The 17,063-nt window shown below is 40.9% G+C and overlaps 1 protein-coding gene across 1 annotated transcript; it reads right to left on the reverse strand.

Moving 5' to 3' along the window:
* Positions 1-41: 41 nt before the first annotated feature.
* Positions 42-16,187, reverse strand: ACADL (acyl-CoA dehydrogenase long chain). The gene is made up of 11 exons (XM_027636440.1): positions 16,059-16,187; positions 13,939-14,100; positions 11,344-11,481; positions 10,727-10,891; positions 9,765-9,831; positions 8,343-8,507; positions 7,605-7,706; positions 6,281-6,394; positions 4,042-4,169; positions 1,864-1,950; positions 42-638 (listed from the first exon to the last, which is right to left on the reverse strand). Exons 1-11 carry the CDS (start codon positions 16,130-16,132, stop codon positions 545-547), a joined length of 1,296 nt encoding a protein of 431 aa, XP_027492241.1. The 5' UTR covers positions 16,133-16,187; the 3' UTR covers positions 42-544.
* Positions 16,188-17,063: the final 876 nt, after the last annotated feature.

Below are 17,063 nucleotides of genomic sequence, written 5' to 3' on the forward strand. Positions count from 1 at the left end.
CCGGTTCCCCCTCGGGCTTTGAAGTAACGCAGACAAGCATCAGATTGCATAGAAATGCTTTATTACGTTTATTTGAACAAACTAGTTAAAATAAGGCATTCTGGGTTAGATGTAAACATAAGGGTCAGTTGCACAGTGGGCGGCTGCTGTGCAGTGAGCAGGTGTATAGCAACAATAGCGAAAGTTTCAAGTTCTGCTTCTCAAGGGGAAATACAAATTCAAAGTTACATTAACATTTAATTTTGTTTATTAGTTAAGAATATGACTCCTCTGGAAATATGATTCTGAAAACTGAGGGCTGGATTCAAAACTCTTGAAACACAGAGTACTCCGTGTTGTCCAAAAACATTTAAAGTTCATTAGATATTAGATATCCTGCATATGAGCACACTGGTGTTACTAGCTGTTCTTTTTTTTGTGTCACTTCATTTAAAGAATATGATACACCAAATTTATTTACCTTACATTCTGATGCCTGATTTTATGCCATATATTAATATATAAAAGGATTCTCTGAGACTCTCCAAAGTAGTAAGCATCTGCCCTACTTGTCACTGACAATGTCTCTAGCAATAAGTTCTTTCATTATTTCGTTGGTACCACCATAGATTGGCTGAACACGGGCATCCACAAAAGCTCTGTGGGGGTGGAAAAAACAAAACAAAGCAAGGAAAGATTAAAAACACCTCCTCGGAATGGACATACAATCAAAAGAAAAACAGTTGTTTTATCTTTGAAGATCCCTCTTTTTAAACGCAATTCCTGTTGTTAAAGAGGTTCATATTTTCCTAGAGGCTTTAACTGCCTAAAATATTATAACTTTGCAAAGTGCTGTGAACCAACCAGGAATCTCCTAATTCTGCTTCACTATAGAGAGAACAGCTCAGGAGCAATGAGGCATTCCCTGGAAACATGCATGTTGCTGGACCATGCTGATAATAAAACCCTGTATGGGCAACTACTGCACACACAGATAAGCAAGGATTTGAGGACACCTTGATCAGGACTTCTGGCCTTCCTTTAGTAAGATAGGCTGCAGAACACTCACAAATTACATTCATTGAAAACACCCAGAAACAAGTTATTTTAAAGCAATATTTGACACTCTTTAATGAATTTAAAAAAAAAATCTAAACCTACTAATTAAAAAGAATAGTTTATCTATTTATGACAACTGCACAGCAGTCCTTGTTTTGCTACTTCTACCCCCTTTGTTGTTTGTTTTTTTCTTTAATAGAATCGGCATCAAAACCTCTTACTATGGCAAATGGCACTAATGGTACACAACCTTCACAGATAACGCACAAGGAAACAGACAAAAACTTCCTGTCTCTAAATTCATAAAGTCAGCAAAAAATTGAGAATGGCAAATTCTTCTTTCTGCATAGAAATCTCTTAGCTTTTCATTTTAAAAGGTGTAGAAAAGCTGAGTGTAGCCCGGCATGCCCTTGATTCAGCAATTTGATATCCTGTGGCATTATACAAGACTTTGACTGTATCAACATTTTCTTTTCTTCATATGGATGCATTAATTTCAGATAAAATATAAAAACGAGCTCCTCCCATTTTTGTTTTTACGGTTTTGCTTCTCTCTTTTTTTCAATTAATATTTTCCCCTAAAAAACCCACTCCTATTTTGTGAAAAAACAGATAATTGCTGAACAGCTTAAGAGGTATTTGGAGAATCAAAACAAAGCCTTCTTGCAGACATCCGTACAGTAGATTGCCTTTCAATAAACAGGATGAGAAAAGGAACAGTAAATCACTACTAACACTAAACAACTGATACAGAGACATAAAGAAGTGCCTCATTTGACTTTGCTGTTAATCTTTCATCATGCAAGTCTGAAATGTTACACTTACTTTGCAATTGGATACTCCCACATGTACCCCCATCCTCCATGCATTTGCACACACTGAGTAGCTATGCTGTTTTGGAGATCAGAACACCTTAAATGGACAAAAAGAAATTTGCTTTTAGAAGGATGTTATGCTGCGAAACATTACGAGAGATATGTTAAGCCAAAAACATAACATGACTAGTAAGAAATAAATATTGTTCAATTTAATGTATTAAAAATTTGTTCTCTTTATCAAACAGCTTTCAGAGAAGGAAAGGTTTCAAAACATTCAGACTTGTTTACCTTTCTCACAGGCCAAGAGATTCCTTTTGTGAAACACACGGATACAGTCTCTCTTCTTACCAAACCCCTCAGCTTTGTCAGAAATTAAGAGCAAATCAGGCTTCCCCCCACTCATTCCCACCAGCAACACACTAGGATGCTCTTTGAGCATAACCATCACCTGGGGATAACTACATTTCCTCATAAATTTTAGAATCTTCAATTGTAGAAAGTACTGTAATTCTTCTGGGATTTGATCCCTGTAAAATATGGACTTAACAGCAAAATAAATTTTAACTGCAGTGGAAGCTCAAGCCAAAGTTACAAGACAGGAAAAAAACCCACTTTCTAAGCATACAGCTTTCAGAGTGGCAACAGAAGGAACAAAAATGGCAACTCAAGTCAATTGCTTCTCATGGAAGAATGTAGGAGTCCTTTTCTCCAAACCATCCCTTCATTCAGTGAAATCCTTACAGTTTATTATACCAACTTTAAATCTGCAGCAGTGAGTTACTGCAACTGTCTTTCCTATATATTTTCCCAAATTAATTTAGGCATGTTACAAAACCTCTCACCACAAAAAAAACCCTCCAAACAACCCAGCAGACATTTCTCCAGATGTAAGAAAACTGATGCACAAACCACATTTTAAAATCCTTCAAAGCTTTAAGTCAAATCACTGACTATACCAAAAGTTTGAAGCAAAATTAACTGGACAGGGTCTCCTGACACACTAGGGAATAAAGCAATTTTATATTCAAGTATTTTCTAGACCATTTAAGAAGTTTTATGGAAGGGAGCCACAGGGACTCCACTAGGGAAAGGGGAAATCCACAAAAAATCATGATACTAAACAGTTTTGGAAAGTGAGGGAGTTTCAAATGCCTTGCTTTGGGCAATTTGTTGATGAAGTAAGTTTGCGTATCTGAGCTGGCACTAGTTGTTTCCTCCTCCTCAAAACTGAATGCCTCTGCTTATGTACTAGGTAATCAGTGCCAGGAATAACACTCAATCAAAATCCTTCCTTCCACTGTAAATATTCTCTCTGGATCCCCTTAGCATTCTCTGCTCGTTTCCTCTATACTTAGTTTTAAAAGCCTGTAAATCTGTGCATCTTCCATAAAATTATTTGTTCATTTGTGCGTTTTTCTCCCCTCTTGAGTTTGCAAGCAAACTCAAACTATCCAAATTCATGTGCCACTATCTTAGATGTTTCCACTTGTCCAGATTTCTCTGGTTAAACCTAAGTTAACAGATAACACCACCAAGTACAGGATGAGGGAGGAGCAGTTCTGAACAACAAAGGAAAGCACTGTTTAGTCTCAGTTACAGGGACAGCCATAGCCAATTATTTCTTCCCAAAACCAGACAGCTTTGGAAACTGGCTGCACCAAACAGCTATTGCTAAGTAACATTGACTAAAAAGTATCATAGAGCTTCAAATATATTCCAATTTTGCTTTTTTTTTAAAAAAAAAAAAAAGGCAAAACAAGCCTCATACCCCATTAAAAACAAAACAAAACAAAAAAACACCAAAAAAAACGCTGAACCCAACAAACACTGAACAACAATTTGCTACAGTAAAATGTAAACTTTGTCTAAATACCAATGGAATACTCACATATACTTGAAGCTAAAGCTGAATCCTGACCTTGTTATTAATAGAAGCCTATTTCAAAAGCATGTCTTTATTTTGAAATTGATCTGTTTAACCAACACTGGTTTTCAATGTAACTAACACTTTTGCTGAGCACATGAGTAAAGTTAAAGCTAGTGGTCTCTATCAGAAGCTGACAATGTTGCTTTAATCAGACAGTAATTTTATCTTTTCATTAGATCTTAACAGTTCGGTGTTTTTATCACTAGACTCCTGGCAAGATTATGCAAGTAACACTTCCAAAGGACTGTAACTACATACCAATACTTTGCCATAGAAGCTGTGGCAGAGTCCAGGCGTTTATCTGCGTGGAGCTGCAAGCAGTTGTCCATAAAGGCTCGGGCCACACAAATTTGCGTTTTTATTTCCGCCAACTTGTGCTGTATCGTCTGGTTTTGGATAGAAGGGGCAGAGGAAAGAGAGCAGAAGTAGTACAGTTTAACACTTTAAGTAGAAAATGAAGCATTTTCCAGAAGTACTTCTGTTAGAAATCACTATTTCAAACAACTTTGGCTCTGTACACCAGAAGATACCTTACTGTCTGTACAGTTATGTCTTCACCAGTCTTATTAGAGAAAATTACTGCCCTTTACTTCTCAAGGTCAACTCAAAACATGCATCTAAGAGAAAAAGCCATAGAGCCTGGCAAACAAATTCCTAGGGAGCACAGAACAGGAGGCTCTGGGTGTTCCCTCTTGTGGGGGAACGTCTTTTCACTCTGTAGAGCCATGGATTTCCCCAATTAACAACAACATTTCACCATCTATTTAATGCTTTCCTAAGCATTCTTCAGAATTTAAGTCACATGCAAAGAGACATAAGCAAAAAATAAACGAAATTTTAGATCAGCAGAAAGTTTTTCAGCACTGAGTTCTGTCAGAAAAGAGTTTCTAGATAGAAGAGGAAAAATCCATCATAAGGGCATTAAAACCAGACCAAGTAAGCTTCAGACCATCTTCTTGTAAGTCTGGGAGGGAGAGGATAAAAATATCAGCCAATAACAAAAGTTCTTTCTAAGCTCAATTCTAGAATTGTATTAAAAAAAAAGATCATCTTGCTTCAAATATACCAGACCAGTCTACTATTACAAAGATAAGATTTGATTTCAAACACTGTAAAACAGCACGAGTAAATAAATTAGCCAAGGCAGAGCTCTAATAGAAAGGATTATTTATTATATGCCAGCAGTAGGATTATTTATTATAGCCAGCAGTAACAAAAAAAGGAAACTGAAGAGATAAGCAGAAATGTATTATTTTGGCAAAAATAATATACTTTATGAGGTGGTTGGCAGTGGCCTAGCCTAAAAAAAGGAAATTATTTTGGAGAGCTCTGCATACTGAGCTAATACAAATAAGAATCATCCCTTACCTACATTAAAAAAAGGTAAAATATATTTCTTTTGTGTTAAAGTTGCATGATGCTCATACTAAATTCCATCTGAAATTATGGATTCCTGAATGTTAACTTTAGAAATAGACAAAGATCATAGTCTCCTGAAAGATACCTGGCATTCCAGCCTCCAAAGGGCCCAGTTCTGGTGCCCTTCACAACTAAAGATTTGATTTTGACAAAGGAAGTCCCAAGACATAGAAACGGATTTTTTGTTGTTGTTGTTAATTATTTAAAAGTATATTAAAAATGAGGCAGCCAACATCCTTAACTGGTATGAGTCACTTCTGTCCTATAAACACAACATGCAGGAGCTTGGTCTGCTTCAGCCCTAACCACTAATGTGGTTTTCAGAAAAACTGTAATATCACAATCCTGCGCAAAGCAACATCTGTTTTATGACTGCAGCTAAAGAGCATAGGCACAAACGTCTCAAAACGCAGTTACCTACCCCTGTCAGGAGTGAGGTTTGCCCAAAGAGCATAATCCAACAGTTTTACAGGCAGTCACACAAACACTCAACTTGCTGCTGGCTGAGGAATCTCATTACAACACCCATAAAGCCAACAAAAACAACACAAGCACCTCTGCAGCACCTGGGCAGCAAGAACACTGCTGGGAGTCCCCACCAGCACCAGCCTCTAATGTCATTTCTCTGCAATGCTCTGTGTGCAGAGGAACACAGTGCCTGCACAGGCAGTCTCCAGGATTCTGGGCAGATACAGAAACACATGCAGGTGTGATGGACCCTGTGATTATGACCTCTGGCAGTAAAATGCAAGCCTAAGAGCAACACGGGAATTGTTCTTCGCAGCAGCAAAGAGCCAGTATAGTTCCTGGCTACATATTTCCCTTCCAAAAGCAGCATTGCTGGGAGGTATTTACCTCAGTCATAAAATACATACACTAAGGCTTTTCTGGTGCTGGTTTTTTTGATTGTTTTGCTTTTCAAAAATGAATGATGGGCACGGAGGCAACAACACAGTCCAAACGTGAAACATGTGAAAAGAATCCTTTCAAAATTTTGATTTGTTCACTATTTCACATACACAGACGTACAGCAAGCATACACTGGAATTTGTATACAAGTCTCTCAGTTCAAACTCACCTGCAAGTGTGCAATTGTCTTCCCAAAAGCTTTTCTTTGCCTCACATAATTTCTTGTTTCTTCAAACATGAATTCACAGCCAGCAAGAGCCATATCAGCAATTAGAAGTCTTTCCTTTTGGACACAAATTATGTGATTCAGTTGAGTTATCCTACATTTCTCCACACTAGATGCACAGTCGGGACACAGATGTTCAGTGTTGTTCATTAAGAGAGGGGAGGCAGAAGTCACACAAAATATCCAACCAGACAACACCGCATTACTGAAATTAGCGAGTGGGATGAACACCTTGCTGCCTAAAGCTCATTTTTAGGTTTTAAGACAGGGTAGTGCTCTATCACGATGACTCAAAAACTAGCCACAAATCGACCACAGGACTCTTACTGACTGAAAAATTCACATCAAATTCTGTTTCTGTTATTGGTTTTCACTGTTCAGTCTAAGTAACAACTATATTTGACAATTTCAATAGGATAACTCTAGAAAAAGCAAAGCCTACAAAACCAGCTAGTTTTTCCTTCCTCATAACATGGTGAAACCCAAACACTAAGTGCAGAACAATTGCTTCTGGCATCACTGAAATCATCTGATGATTACGCTGAATCTGTTCATGAGTGTATCTATTTCTTTAAAGCTGTAATATATATTTTTTTGATCAGGTTTTGTTATTTACTGACAGTATAAAATTAAATAAACGTGATCTCTACCAGATGAGACATTTGTCATAGTTTTGACAAAGCACAGTTACATTTTGAAAAACTACATTGCTTCTCCCAAATAGTTCCAAAACTTCATAAACTAAGTCGTAACTAGCAAGGTATTTTGGCAGCTAAACGATTTTTTCACTTTGTAATACGAACAGAGTACCATATATCTTTAATATGCTTCTACTGCTGGAAGAGCTAGAACAGCAGTGCTTGTTTCTTTTTTAAAAAGAATGCCAAATGCATCAGAGACCTCCAAGCTATATTTAATTTACTAACCAAAGTGGTTCCATGGTAAAAGTACAAAAGGAAACTGTGGTATGTTCCGTTTAATACACTACCCTCAGGTTCTTCAATAGCTGGGTTGTTGATTAAAAGATTAAAATTAAAAGATATGGCTTTGACCTGGTAGATATCAATGTTTTTAAAATGCCCAAAGAATTGCACTTCTAGCACTGCATAGTTCACTTAAAAAGCAGCAGCATCAACACAACATTGCCTACAGACATTCCGCTTCAGAGACCAAGGTGACTCCTCACAATACATAAACTTCAAGACTAAGTGACAAAAATTGTCTTTGTATTCTTCCCACAGACAGCAAGCACTCACATTCCTCTTACCTGAGGGAGCTCTGCCATCAGATAGTAGAAGCCTTTGTTCTCTTTTCCAAGCAAGGCACTGGCTGGCAACCGCACATCTTCGAAAAACAGCTCTGCCGTGTCCTAAGAGGATTTGAAACATAACAGTTGATAGTCTAACATTGTAATCTCTTCATTACACGTCTTTTGCCCTATTCTTTTCTTGTTATTGTACACTTTAACACGAAATTATAGAATTGTTTAGGCTACAATGATCCTCCAGAGGTCATCTAGTTTATCTCCTATTCAAAGTAGCTCCAGAAAAACAATCAGCTGAGGGCCTTGTCCTGTTTATCTGTTCCAAAGCTCCAAAGATGAAGGCTCCGTGACCTTTCTGGGCCCCTGGGCCGCTACCCGACCACTTCCATGGTGAATTTTTTTTCCTAATACCTACTTAGAATTTTCCTTAATGTAACTTATGTCATTTGCCACTTTCTCTTTCACTTTGCACCACAAAGAACCTGGTTCCACCATCTCTTACAGCCTGTCCTTCCAGGCTCCTTCAGAGGGAACAAACCCAGCTTCCTCAGCGTCTCCTTGCAGACCACATTTCAGACTTCCATAGGCAAAATGAGCAGACATACGCTGCATGGCTGTGCTCTAAAGTCTAACAACTAGAATAAAACCACAGTTCCATCTTGTATTTATTTAGCCATTGCTAGGCATTAAGTGGTTTAGGCTTCCTCCAAGTCTATTACGTTAGGGGTCGTATGAACTCACTTGAGCTTTCAGGCCAATTTTGTTCAGCTTGCGTCCTTTGATGAAACCTTTTGTTCCATTCTCCACCAGAAAAAGGCTGATCCCATGAGCAGGGGATCGGGCCTCCCGGTCTGTAACCGCAACCACGATCACGACATCACTCATCCAACCATTAGTGATGAATACCTGTAAAAAAGGCAACTTGGAATAAAGCCATGAACTATGTGGAGAGAAGTTAGGAGAGATCATCAAGTAGCAGAAAGCAAAATTACATTGACACTTTCACAGGTGAACCAAAAGGCAAGGTTCAAGTGTCCAGAATTTTAAGGTTTCTCAATTAAGTCTTTTGGAACAAGGCAGACACTAGTTTGAGAAGTATTGTGTGGGGCAGAAGTGTCAAGTCACAGAATGCACACATCTGTTTCTTTTTCTATCCCATGATAAAGAAGAATACAGTATCAAATGTAGATATTAAATAAACACAGAGATTCTCTTGTCTACAAATTAAATCAGCAAGGTATAATGCAAAAAATTATCAATGACTTCTTGTCACTACTGCTTACCATAATCCTGTAGAATGACTCATGGACCTGCCAAATGGATCCATCTTAACTCTAGCAAAAGAAATTAGCTTCTTGTCCTGCTTGGCTTCAAATGAACAGCATGAGCACCTTTTGAGCACCTGTACATACATATTTGCTTGCACACACTCTCATCACTGCAATTCTGCTAAGGCCAGAAGTCTCCATCAGTCTATGTTATCAGCAGGGGTACATAAGAAGATTAAGACATTTCACAGCTTTAAAAAAAAGCTCTGTTGAACCCACATTCTATTTCAACACTATTCCTGCCTTCTTGCTTTTTTACTGTGGCAATGAAAGAAGAGGTTAATGCTTTGCAACAGCTTTACAACACACATAGAGCATCTGATACAGCTGGTTTTCTTTTTTTTTCTGCTAACGTGACCAGCAAGCTCCTGAATAAAGATTATGAAGTTTGCATTGTGGCAAAACATGTATTTACTCAGGCCACAGAAGATTTCACAAGTAGTATTGCATATATTTTATTTTTAAACCTCAGTATTAAAAACCAGCCTCGGCCCTGCTTATACTGTGCAGCACCTTTTTTCCCCTTTTATTCACAGTTTAAGAGAAAGTAGCCCTTTTGATAGCGTTATTTAAAAGCTACAAAAATAATCTAAACAAGCCCTCCCATAAACTGGTCTGTAAATTGCCAGTAACAAAAACATCTTAAGATCTATTAAAAAAAAGTAACTAAGAAAAAAAAAAACAAACCACCCACAACATAACCCACACAAAAAAACCCAAACCAAAAGCGAAGGGACTGGGAGGAGATCCTAACTGTGGTGCACACCCTAGTGCACTGCACTGGATGCATTCAGTTCCCAAAGCCTATGAGCAGCATGTATGTCTGTGCACTCACCTTACTCCCATTAAGAATCCAGTCACTTCCATCTTTTTTTGCATATGTCCGTACTCCCTGCAAGTCACTGAAACGAAATTCAAAAGGTCCTTCAAGAAACAATTCTGGAAGCTGCAATTTTTATCTTGAATTCTACCCAGTACAAAATAAGGTAGATTTTATATCATCCAGGCATGGGCTCAGTGAAAACAGATGAGGATAGTGAAACACAGTGAAACAGCTGAGTGTAACACAGAACCACAAACACGCTGTGGAAAAGGATGATAAATCTATGCAATCATACAGGAGCACAATGTCCCATTTTCCCATCTCTGCTTGTGGGAGGTGGTGTAATACAAGCATGGGTCAGCATCCCCTCACGCCAATACGCCTTAAATGACAAATGCCAGACAAAACCACATCCTCTAAGCAGGCTCAGTCCTGATCAGAAGGCTCTGAGAAAAGCCATGGGCCACATCTACCACTTGTGGAAGTATGACACCAACAGGTTTTGCTCTTCATCTGTCCCTCTCTGTTTTGAAAACTAGCCAGCTCTGACTACTCCAAACACGTGCTGGCTGCCATTCAATAATGATGGGCAAGGAGGAGTATTTCTCTGGAAGGATTCAGAGAAAAGAAAATAGGGTGCTCTGTTCCACAACAAAAGCTAATAGTAAAGTCAAGCCTTCTTTACCAAAGTATGTAATTTTCTCCTATGTTTCATATTAAAAGTATGTTCACATGACAAGCAAGTTGGTAACTATAAATTCATATTGCAAAAGTAAATACAAAGCATACTCAGAGCTAATACCTCGAAATGACAAAGATGTAGTAATCTATAACAGGTTTTTCAAGGTCCTACCTAATGTAGGATAGTCTAATCACTAAGGTGACCATATAAACCAGGAGGCTCAGAATGTTTTTCACCGATAAATTGATAGAAAGCACATAATTTGAGACAATTGTTTTAATATTTGGCTTACCTGCCAGCCCCAGGTTCTGTCATGGCGATAGCTCCAATGCACTTGCCTGCAACCATTTGGGGGATAAAGCGTTTAATCTGTTCTTCAGAGCCATAGTTTGCAATGTAGGGCATGACAATATCTGAATGAAGGCTGAAGCCTGGGCCTGTACAGTTAACGTACATTCTGGGAAAAAAAAGAGGCAGAGGGAAGTTCAGGAAAAAGTACTACAAAGACTTAAACACTGAACTCTACATCATTACAACACAGATGCAACAATGAAGAAAACCCCACTACACAGAAGTCTCAGAGACTCTGAGCTTCTGACAGGAATTTCATTAAGATACTTGTACCATTATTTAAGGCATTGGTACCATTATTTATAGAATGTACTTTCACAGCCAAAGGGGTACTAGGCTAAAAAAATACTTCCCCCAGCCAGTGGAGCACAAAGACACTTGTTACTCAAACAGTGATCCTGAATACTTAAAACAAGAGGGATTTACATATGTGTAAACGAACCTTTCCACAAGAAAGAAAACTCCATTTTCTGTAAGCAAACATAATGAGGACAACTCATGGAAAAAAAAAAATAGTCAGTCATCACTGAAATACTTCCTGAAGCATCTAGTACTCACTGCTCCTCCCAGACAATGGCTGAAGAGAGAATATCTGCTCCGATGCCTCCATGTTTTTCAGCAATAGCAACACCCAGCAAACCCTGCTGTCCAGCCTTTTCCCAGAGCTCCCTGCTCACTTGGCCATTCTTCTCCCATCTGCAAAATGAACACAACAACAAGGCCACACATTAAACCCCCACCTGCTACTGTTTATTTGTCATGGCTGCTGCTTCACACTGGAACACCAACACAGTGTGAGGGTACACACACAACTATGTTTCACAGCCAAGAAGCACTGGATTAATCACAGGTTTTCTAATCTTCAAGTCCACAGATGCCACTGGCATTACAGGGGCACCAACTGTAAAACAAGCTTGAACTCCTGCTTCCAACATGTAACCTGACAGGAATTTCATTAAGACTTGTTATGACTGTTATACCAGACTGGTATTTAGGAGATTTAGCCACAACCATCTGGATAATTACAAGCAGGTCTTTATCTTCACGACATTCCATTTTCCCCAGTACAAAATGAGTATAACACATCAGTATCTTTTGTGAAAGACTTCCACTCAGCCAATGAGAATTGCTTTATCAGAACCAAAATGCTATCATATTAGTCACTTTTATATAAAAATCAGTCCCTGTGCACTTAGAACAACTCATTACTGTATTTTGTGAAATTACTGCTTTAAGGTAGTTTCAAGTTTGTGTAAACAGATAGAGTTGAGGCTTAGCTGCTGTCAGTTTGCAAACTTTAACACCATGGGAATCCCTCAATCTTAGAAAAATAGCTCCTCTTAATGGGATTTGCCAACTCAGTAGAAAGTTGGATAGCCATTAATGGTCCAGGTGGTTTTTTTAATGTCTTTTTCTTTAAAACCACAATTTTAAAATTATATGATAGACAGATTACATCAGAGACATTCCTCTGACACACCTGAGTGCAGCAGAGCTATACCACATCTCTTCTTCCACAGTTAATCAAGTATCTTATCCTACATATAGAATAGCATCACAGAATCACAGAATGGTTTGGGTTGGAAGGGACCTTAAAGGTCATCTTGTTCCAACCCCCTGTCATGCGCAGGGACATCTTCCACTAGACCAGGCTGATCAGAGCCCCATCCAACCCGGCCTTGGACACTTCTAGGGATGAGTGTTCACAGCTCCTCTGGGCAACCTGTTCCAGTATTTAAGCTTTCTACTGTTTAAGCTCCGTTCCAGAGCTTTTGCTCCTACACTGGAAATCTTACACAAATCTCTCCTGACCACCTTTGCTTCACTCCTCCCCTCGCTTTCAGGGCCATTCCTGTCTCTACTTCACCCATCGCCAGAGCTTCACCTCCTCAAATGAATCCACAATTGCATTCACTGATGCCACATTTGGCTTTTCACATCAGCCCAGACAATTAATATACTGTGCCTGAAGCCTCCTTGTTTACTTGAAAGGTGTGAGAACAGATCGGTTCATCAGTCACTGAAGTGATGCAAGAACAAAACTGCAACTTGTTCCAGCCTCTCTAAGAAACCCCTGCGTCAGTACGACAGCAAACAGGATCTTCAGTAACCTCAAGCAGAGCCAGTACCTGTTTACAAATCTGCACCACAAGCCTAACAACAGACGAGGGAAAATGTCTGGTTTTGTGGACAGAATGTAAGTGCACAATGGAAGAGCATAGCATACTACTACAAGGCTGTGGTTTGAGGACTAAAAAACTAGCTGCCACCAACCCTGCTGTAAGTCCTTTCCATTGCCTCCTGCTGTTCATTCCTGCCTCAGAGCCACAATATTCCACCCGCTCAATTGTGAGCTGTATCAGGACATTCACCTAGCAGGGCAATTTCAGAATAAGCCCTTCACTACCCCCCCCCCCCACTGTTTTCACTTCAAGTAAAGTAGAAATTCGTTAAGATACTACTGAAGCTTGACACTTTCAGTTCAGAACCACTTAATCCTCACCTAATTTCTTTTCTTTCCCCAACTATAACTTGATTGGATATAGCTAAAATAAGGGTTAAAACTACCCTCCAGCTCTAGTTCAGTGGAATTACAATACTTCTACTCTGTCCCATATTTCCACAGAAGTAAAAGTTACAGAAATTTAAACAAAGATGTTTTGTGCAAGTTTCTTGGTAATACATAATTCACCTTACCATGCTATGTGAACTTGTATGTTGTTACAAAATCTACTGCAATGTAACCTAGACACAAGATGAATGCCTTTTTTAGTTACATCAGCCCCATGGGAACTGAACTGTCCCCTAACTCCACCCAAGACACTGGTGTCAGAGTTAATCCTACAAAGCAGGAATACTTTGCTGCAACTCTTGAAAACTGCATTTGTTTCCTCATAGGCCTAAGTTGAGGATGCCACACTGCCTAGACTGCAGCTCAGAGGATGTGGCGAATTTTGATTATGTGTGATTTTTCTTCCCGCGTGATTTTCACAGGTTTGTTTTAATTCACTAAATTTGAAATAGAAAGTTGGTAAATTAAAACTAATAACCTGTTTATCTTGTCATATTAAGAGTCACACCGGAAAAAGCATTTTGGGGGGAAAAAAAATGCATATCATTTGGCAAAACAAAATGTTTAAGAGGTTATCTTACTCTGCGTGAAAAGGCAGCACTTCTTCCTGAAAGAACTTCCTGGCACTCTCCCTGAAGATGTCATGCTCTGATGAGAAGATTCTCCGAGTGCCTATATCCATCAAAGTTTTAGCAGAAGATGGTTCCAGGCGCTTTGTGCCATGTTCTTCAGTTTGCAGAGGACTAAGAAAGACAAATGGAAGCATTTGTTAGGGCACAAGCACTCTATTTATGTTTACATTAAAAGAGAGGAAACACTTGTGTTGCTAAACACAGGTTCACATCCCAACTCTGGCACGCTGTTAGGTCCAAAGGATATGCAGGATAAATACAAAGACCTAACAGACACTGCACTTCAGTGAGCTGTTAAAGGAAGTAAGGCCAGACTAGCTTGTCCTGAACACTTCAAATAAATTAAAAACAGTAATAATACATATATAGGTAAAATAATAAAGTTTCTGTTTATTAGAGATGCTAAAAATCATCGCCGCCTTCTCTCTCCCCCTGCCACACAACCTCCAAAATGCAATTCAGCTCATTTTAAACTGAGGGAGTAACTTTATGAACAAGTTAACTTTTTTAGTGAATTTTGTTCATTCTGTACATGCCCCCGCAAAAGCCCCAAACTTGCAAACCCATGATGCTGAAAATTCACATACTCAAAATAAAAGTGAGTGCAGGGTGCATTTGCACGCTCCAAAGGATGTACTGTATTCTGCATTATCACATATACTTAACCTTGAAAGTAATACTTTCTAAATCATTCTAAATCTCGGTATTTTTGCTGTGCGGGAAGGCCGATCTTCACAAAACTCTGATAAAAACATACATAAAATTAAAATGCTCCTTTAACAAAAAAATAAAAACTGAAACAGTGGTGTCAGTAGTAGAAACCCCACAAGAAAAGTATAATTATGAAATAACAAGGAAGGGTTTATAAAGCTTTTGTAGGGGTTTAGAACATAAAGGATGACATATTACTTGAAGGCCGAAATGAAAATTCGATTTATATTTGTGCATTGGATCCTTTTACCTGTTCTTATTTTATTGCCATAAAACATCAGAAATTTTAAGTAGAACTGAGCTGTAGTAAATGGAAAAGGCATTCGCTGTTCCTTTCTCAAACTATTTTGTTAATCTCTCCTCAGTTCCTCAGCACAGCAACTGTGTGTAGTCCCGCAAAATTCAGCTGAGCCCACACTTATTTACTCTGTTATTGAGACAAAACTCTTTATTTACTGCCACATGTAGTTACTCAGGCTCTCCCGGTGCAAAGGATTAAACACCCCAGAAACACACACTCTATTTCTAATCGTATTTGTAAAAAAATGGATACAGCAACTTGAGTACTTTGTACCCTCAAAGCTAGGCACACAGTGACCCTCCCAAAAGCTCCACCTTATTTTTAACGCTGTTTAAGATGATGTTGAGCTTTCTTTAAGCCCCCCCCCCTTATGTTTAATTATGGCTCACACCCTGCATGTCAAACAGGGGAAGGGCCTGGCTGATCCCTTATGCCAACCAAAGCCCTAGGAAAGACAACTCCAAGGCCGGGGAAGCTGTGATCACACTCCTGCCCTTCTGCCCCCTTCCCCGATCCCGAGCGCCTGATGCCACGGGGGAATGGTGTGCCCGGGCAATGACGCGCCCAGCCGTCACCCGCTGCCAGCACGGGACTCGCCGTCCCCAGGCCGGGCCGGGAAGTGGAGCAAAGGTCGGGATATCACGGCGATGCGCTGGGGCTCCCCGACCCGCCCGGCTCGGGGGGATCCCGGACCCGCCGGGCTCAGGGGGCTCGCCCAGCCCCAGCTGCCTCCTACAAAGGGAGCACCGCCGCACACATACACATACGCCTTTATATACACATACAGTGCCTGCAACCCTCCCGCCACACGTACAGAGCACACGCATCCACATCCCTCCGAACGCACACGGATGCGCACACCCGCCACATACACGTATGCATACAGAATGTGTGCACATACAGCTATACGGTCCCATCAACCCGCATACACGCACCCCCACGCAGATGGGCAAAGACACACACGGCGCTCTATAAGGAGCCCATACTCGGGGCGCCCTCCCACCCGCCCTCGTGGTGCTCCCCGGTGGGATTCCCCAGGCACCACGGCCGCGCTCACCTGGCCCGGGCAGAGAAGGGCCGGCAGCCGGGCACCCGCAGGGCCGAGCGTAAGCGAAGCAACCGCGCCGCCATCTTACGGGACAGGGCGGGGCAGCGCAGGGCGGCACCGCCGCGCGTGTGGGCGGCGGGGGTGGTCCGAGCCCCGGCGCTCTGTTATGTTGCGATTAATGCGTTACTGTCCCTTTCTTTCGTTGTCGCCGTCGGTTCTGTCAGCGATGCTGCTCTGCTTGCCCCGCGCGGAGGGTTATGCTGCCCAAAGCCTCTAGCAACACGCACCTCAGTAATTATCCCTGCTCCCGCCTACCCGCCGTTGTAAATCTCTTCCGTGTTTAGAGCAGGATTATGGTGAAACGTGTATGATAAATATTTTTCTCATGTAGCTTTGAAGTCACGTCAGGAAGGGGAGCGGGAGCAGGGGTGACAGAGGTTTGTGGAGCGGTCCGTGTGCGGGCGAGGGGCGCGTGGCCCCGCCCGGCCGCGCCTCCGTCCTCCCCCTCAGCACCCTCAGGGACGGGGCCGTCACCTTCCCGAGCCGGCGTGAGGGGAAGCCGGGCCCCGTCCCCTGACGGCTGCCCCTCATCGGGCATTTTGGTCATTTTGCATTTAGCCCACGCTTAGCCTCCTACCCTCGAGGAGGTGGTTTATGATCATTGCTGTGCGTGGGTTTCCGAAGGGTGGGGCTGTTGTCCTGAACGTTACCCATCACCCAGCACCAACTCGCACACTGAGGCGAGGTATTTCTATCTTTTTTATTCTGGTTTGCGCAAAGTAGGGACCTAGGTGGCAACCCACAAAAGGCTAGCTCCCCAGTCATCAAAATTTTGCACTATTTATACATTTTAACAAACGCATACATTTCGTTACATAACCTTCTTATTAATAAGTATTCAACCCCCTATTTGCTAGTTATACCTCTTGCTTCTCGCGCTCATTAGTGCCTCATGCACAGTTCTTCCCTCCATTGGAGTCTGGAGTCTGTTTTGAGTCCATGAGTAGGTGGTCA

The sequence above is a fragment of the Corapipo altera genome, unplaced genomic scaffold (assembly GCF_003945725.1).
Source record: "Corapipo altera isolate COAL_440 unplaced genomic scaffold, ASM394572v1 45, whole genome shotgun sequence".
NCBI lineage: Eukaryota > Metazoa > Chordata > Aves > Passeriformes > Pipridae > Corapipo > Corapipo altera.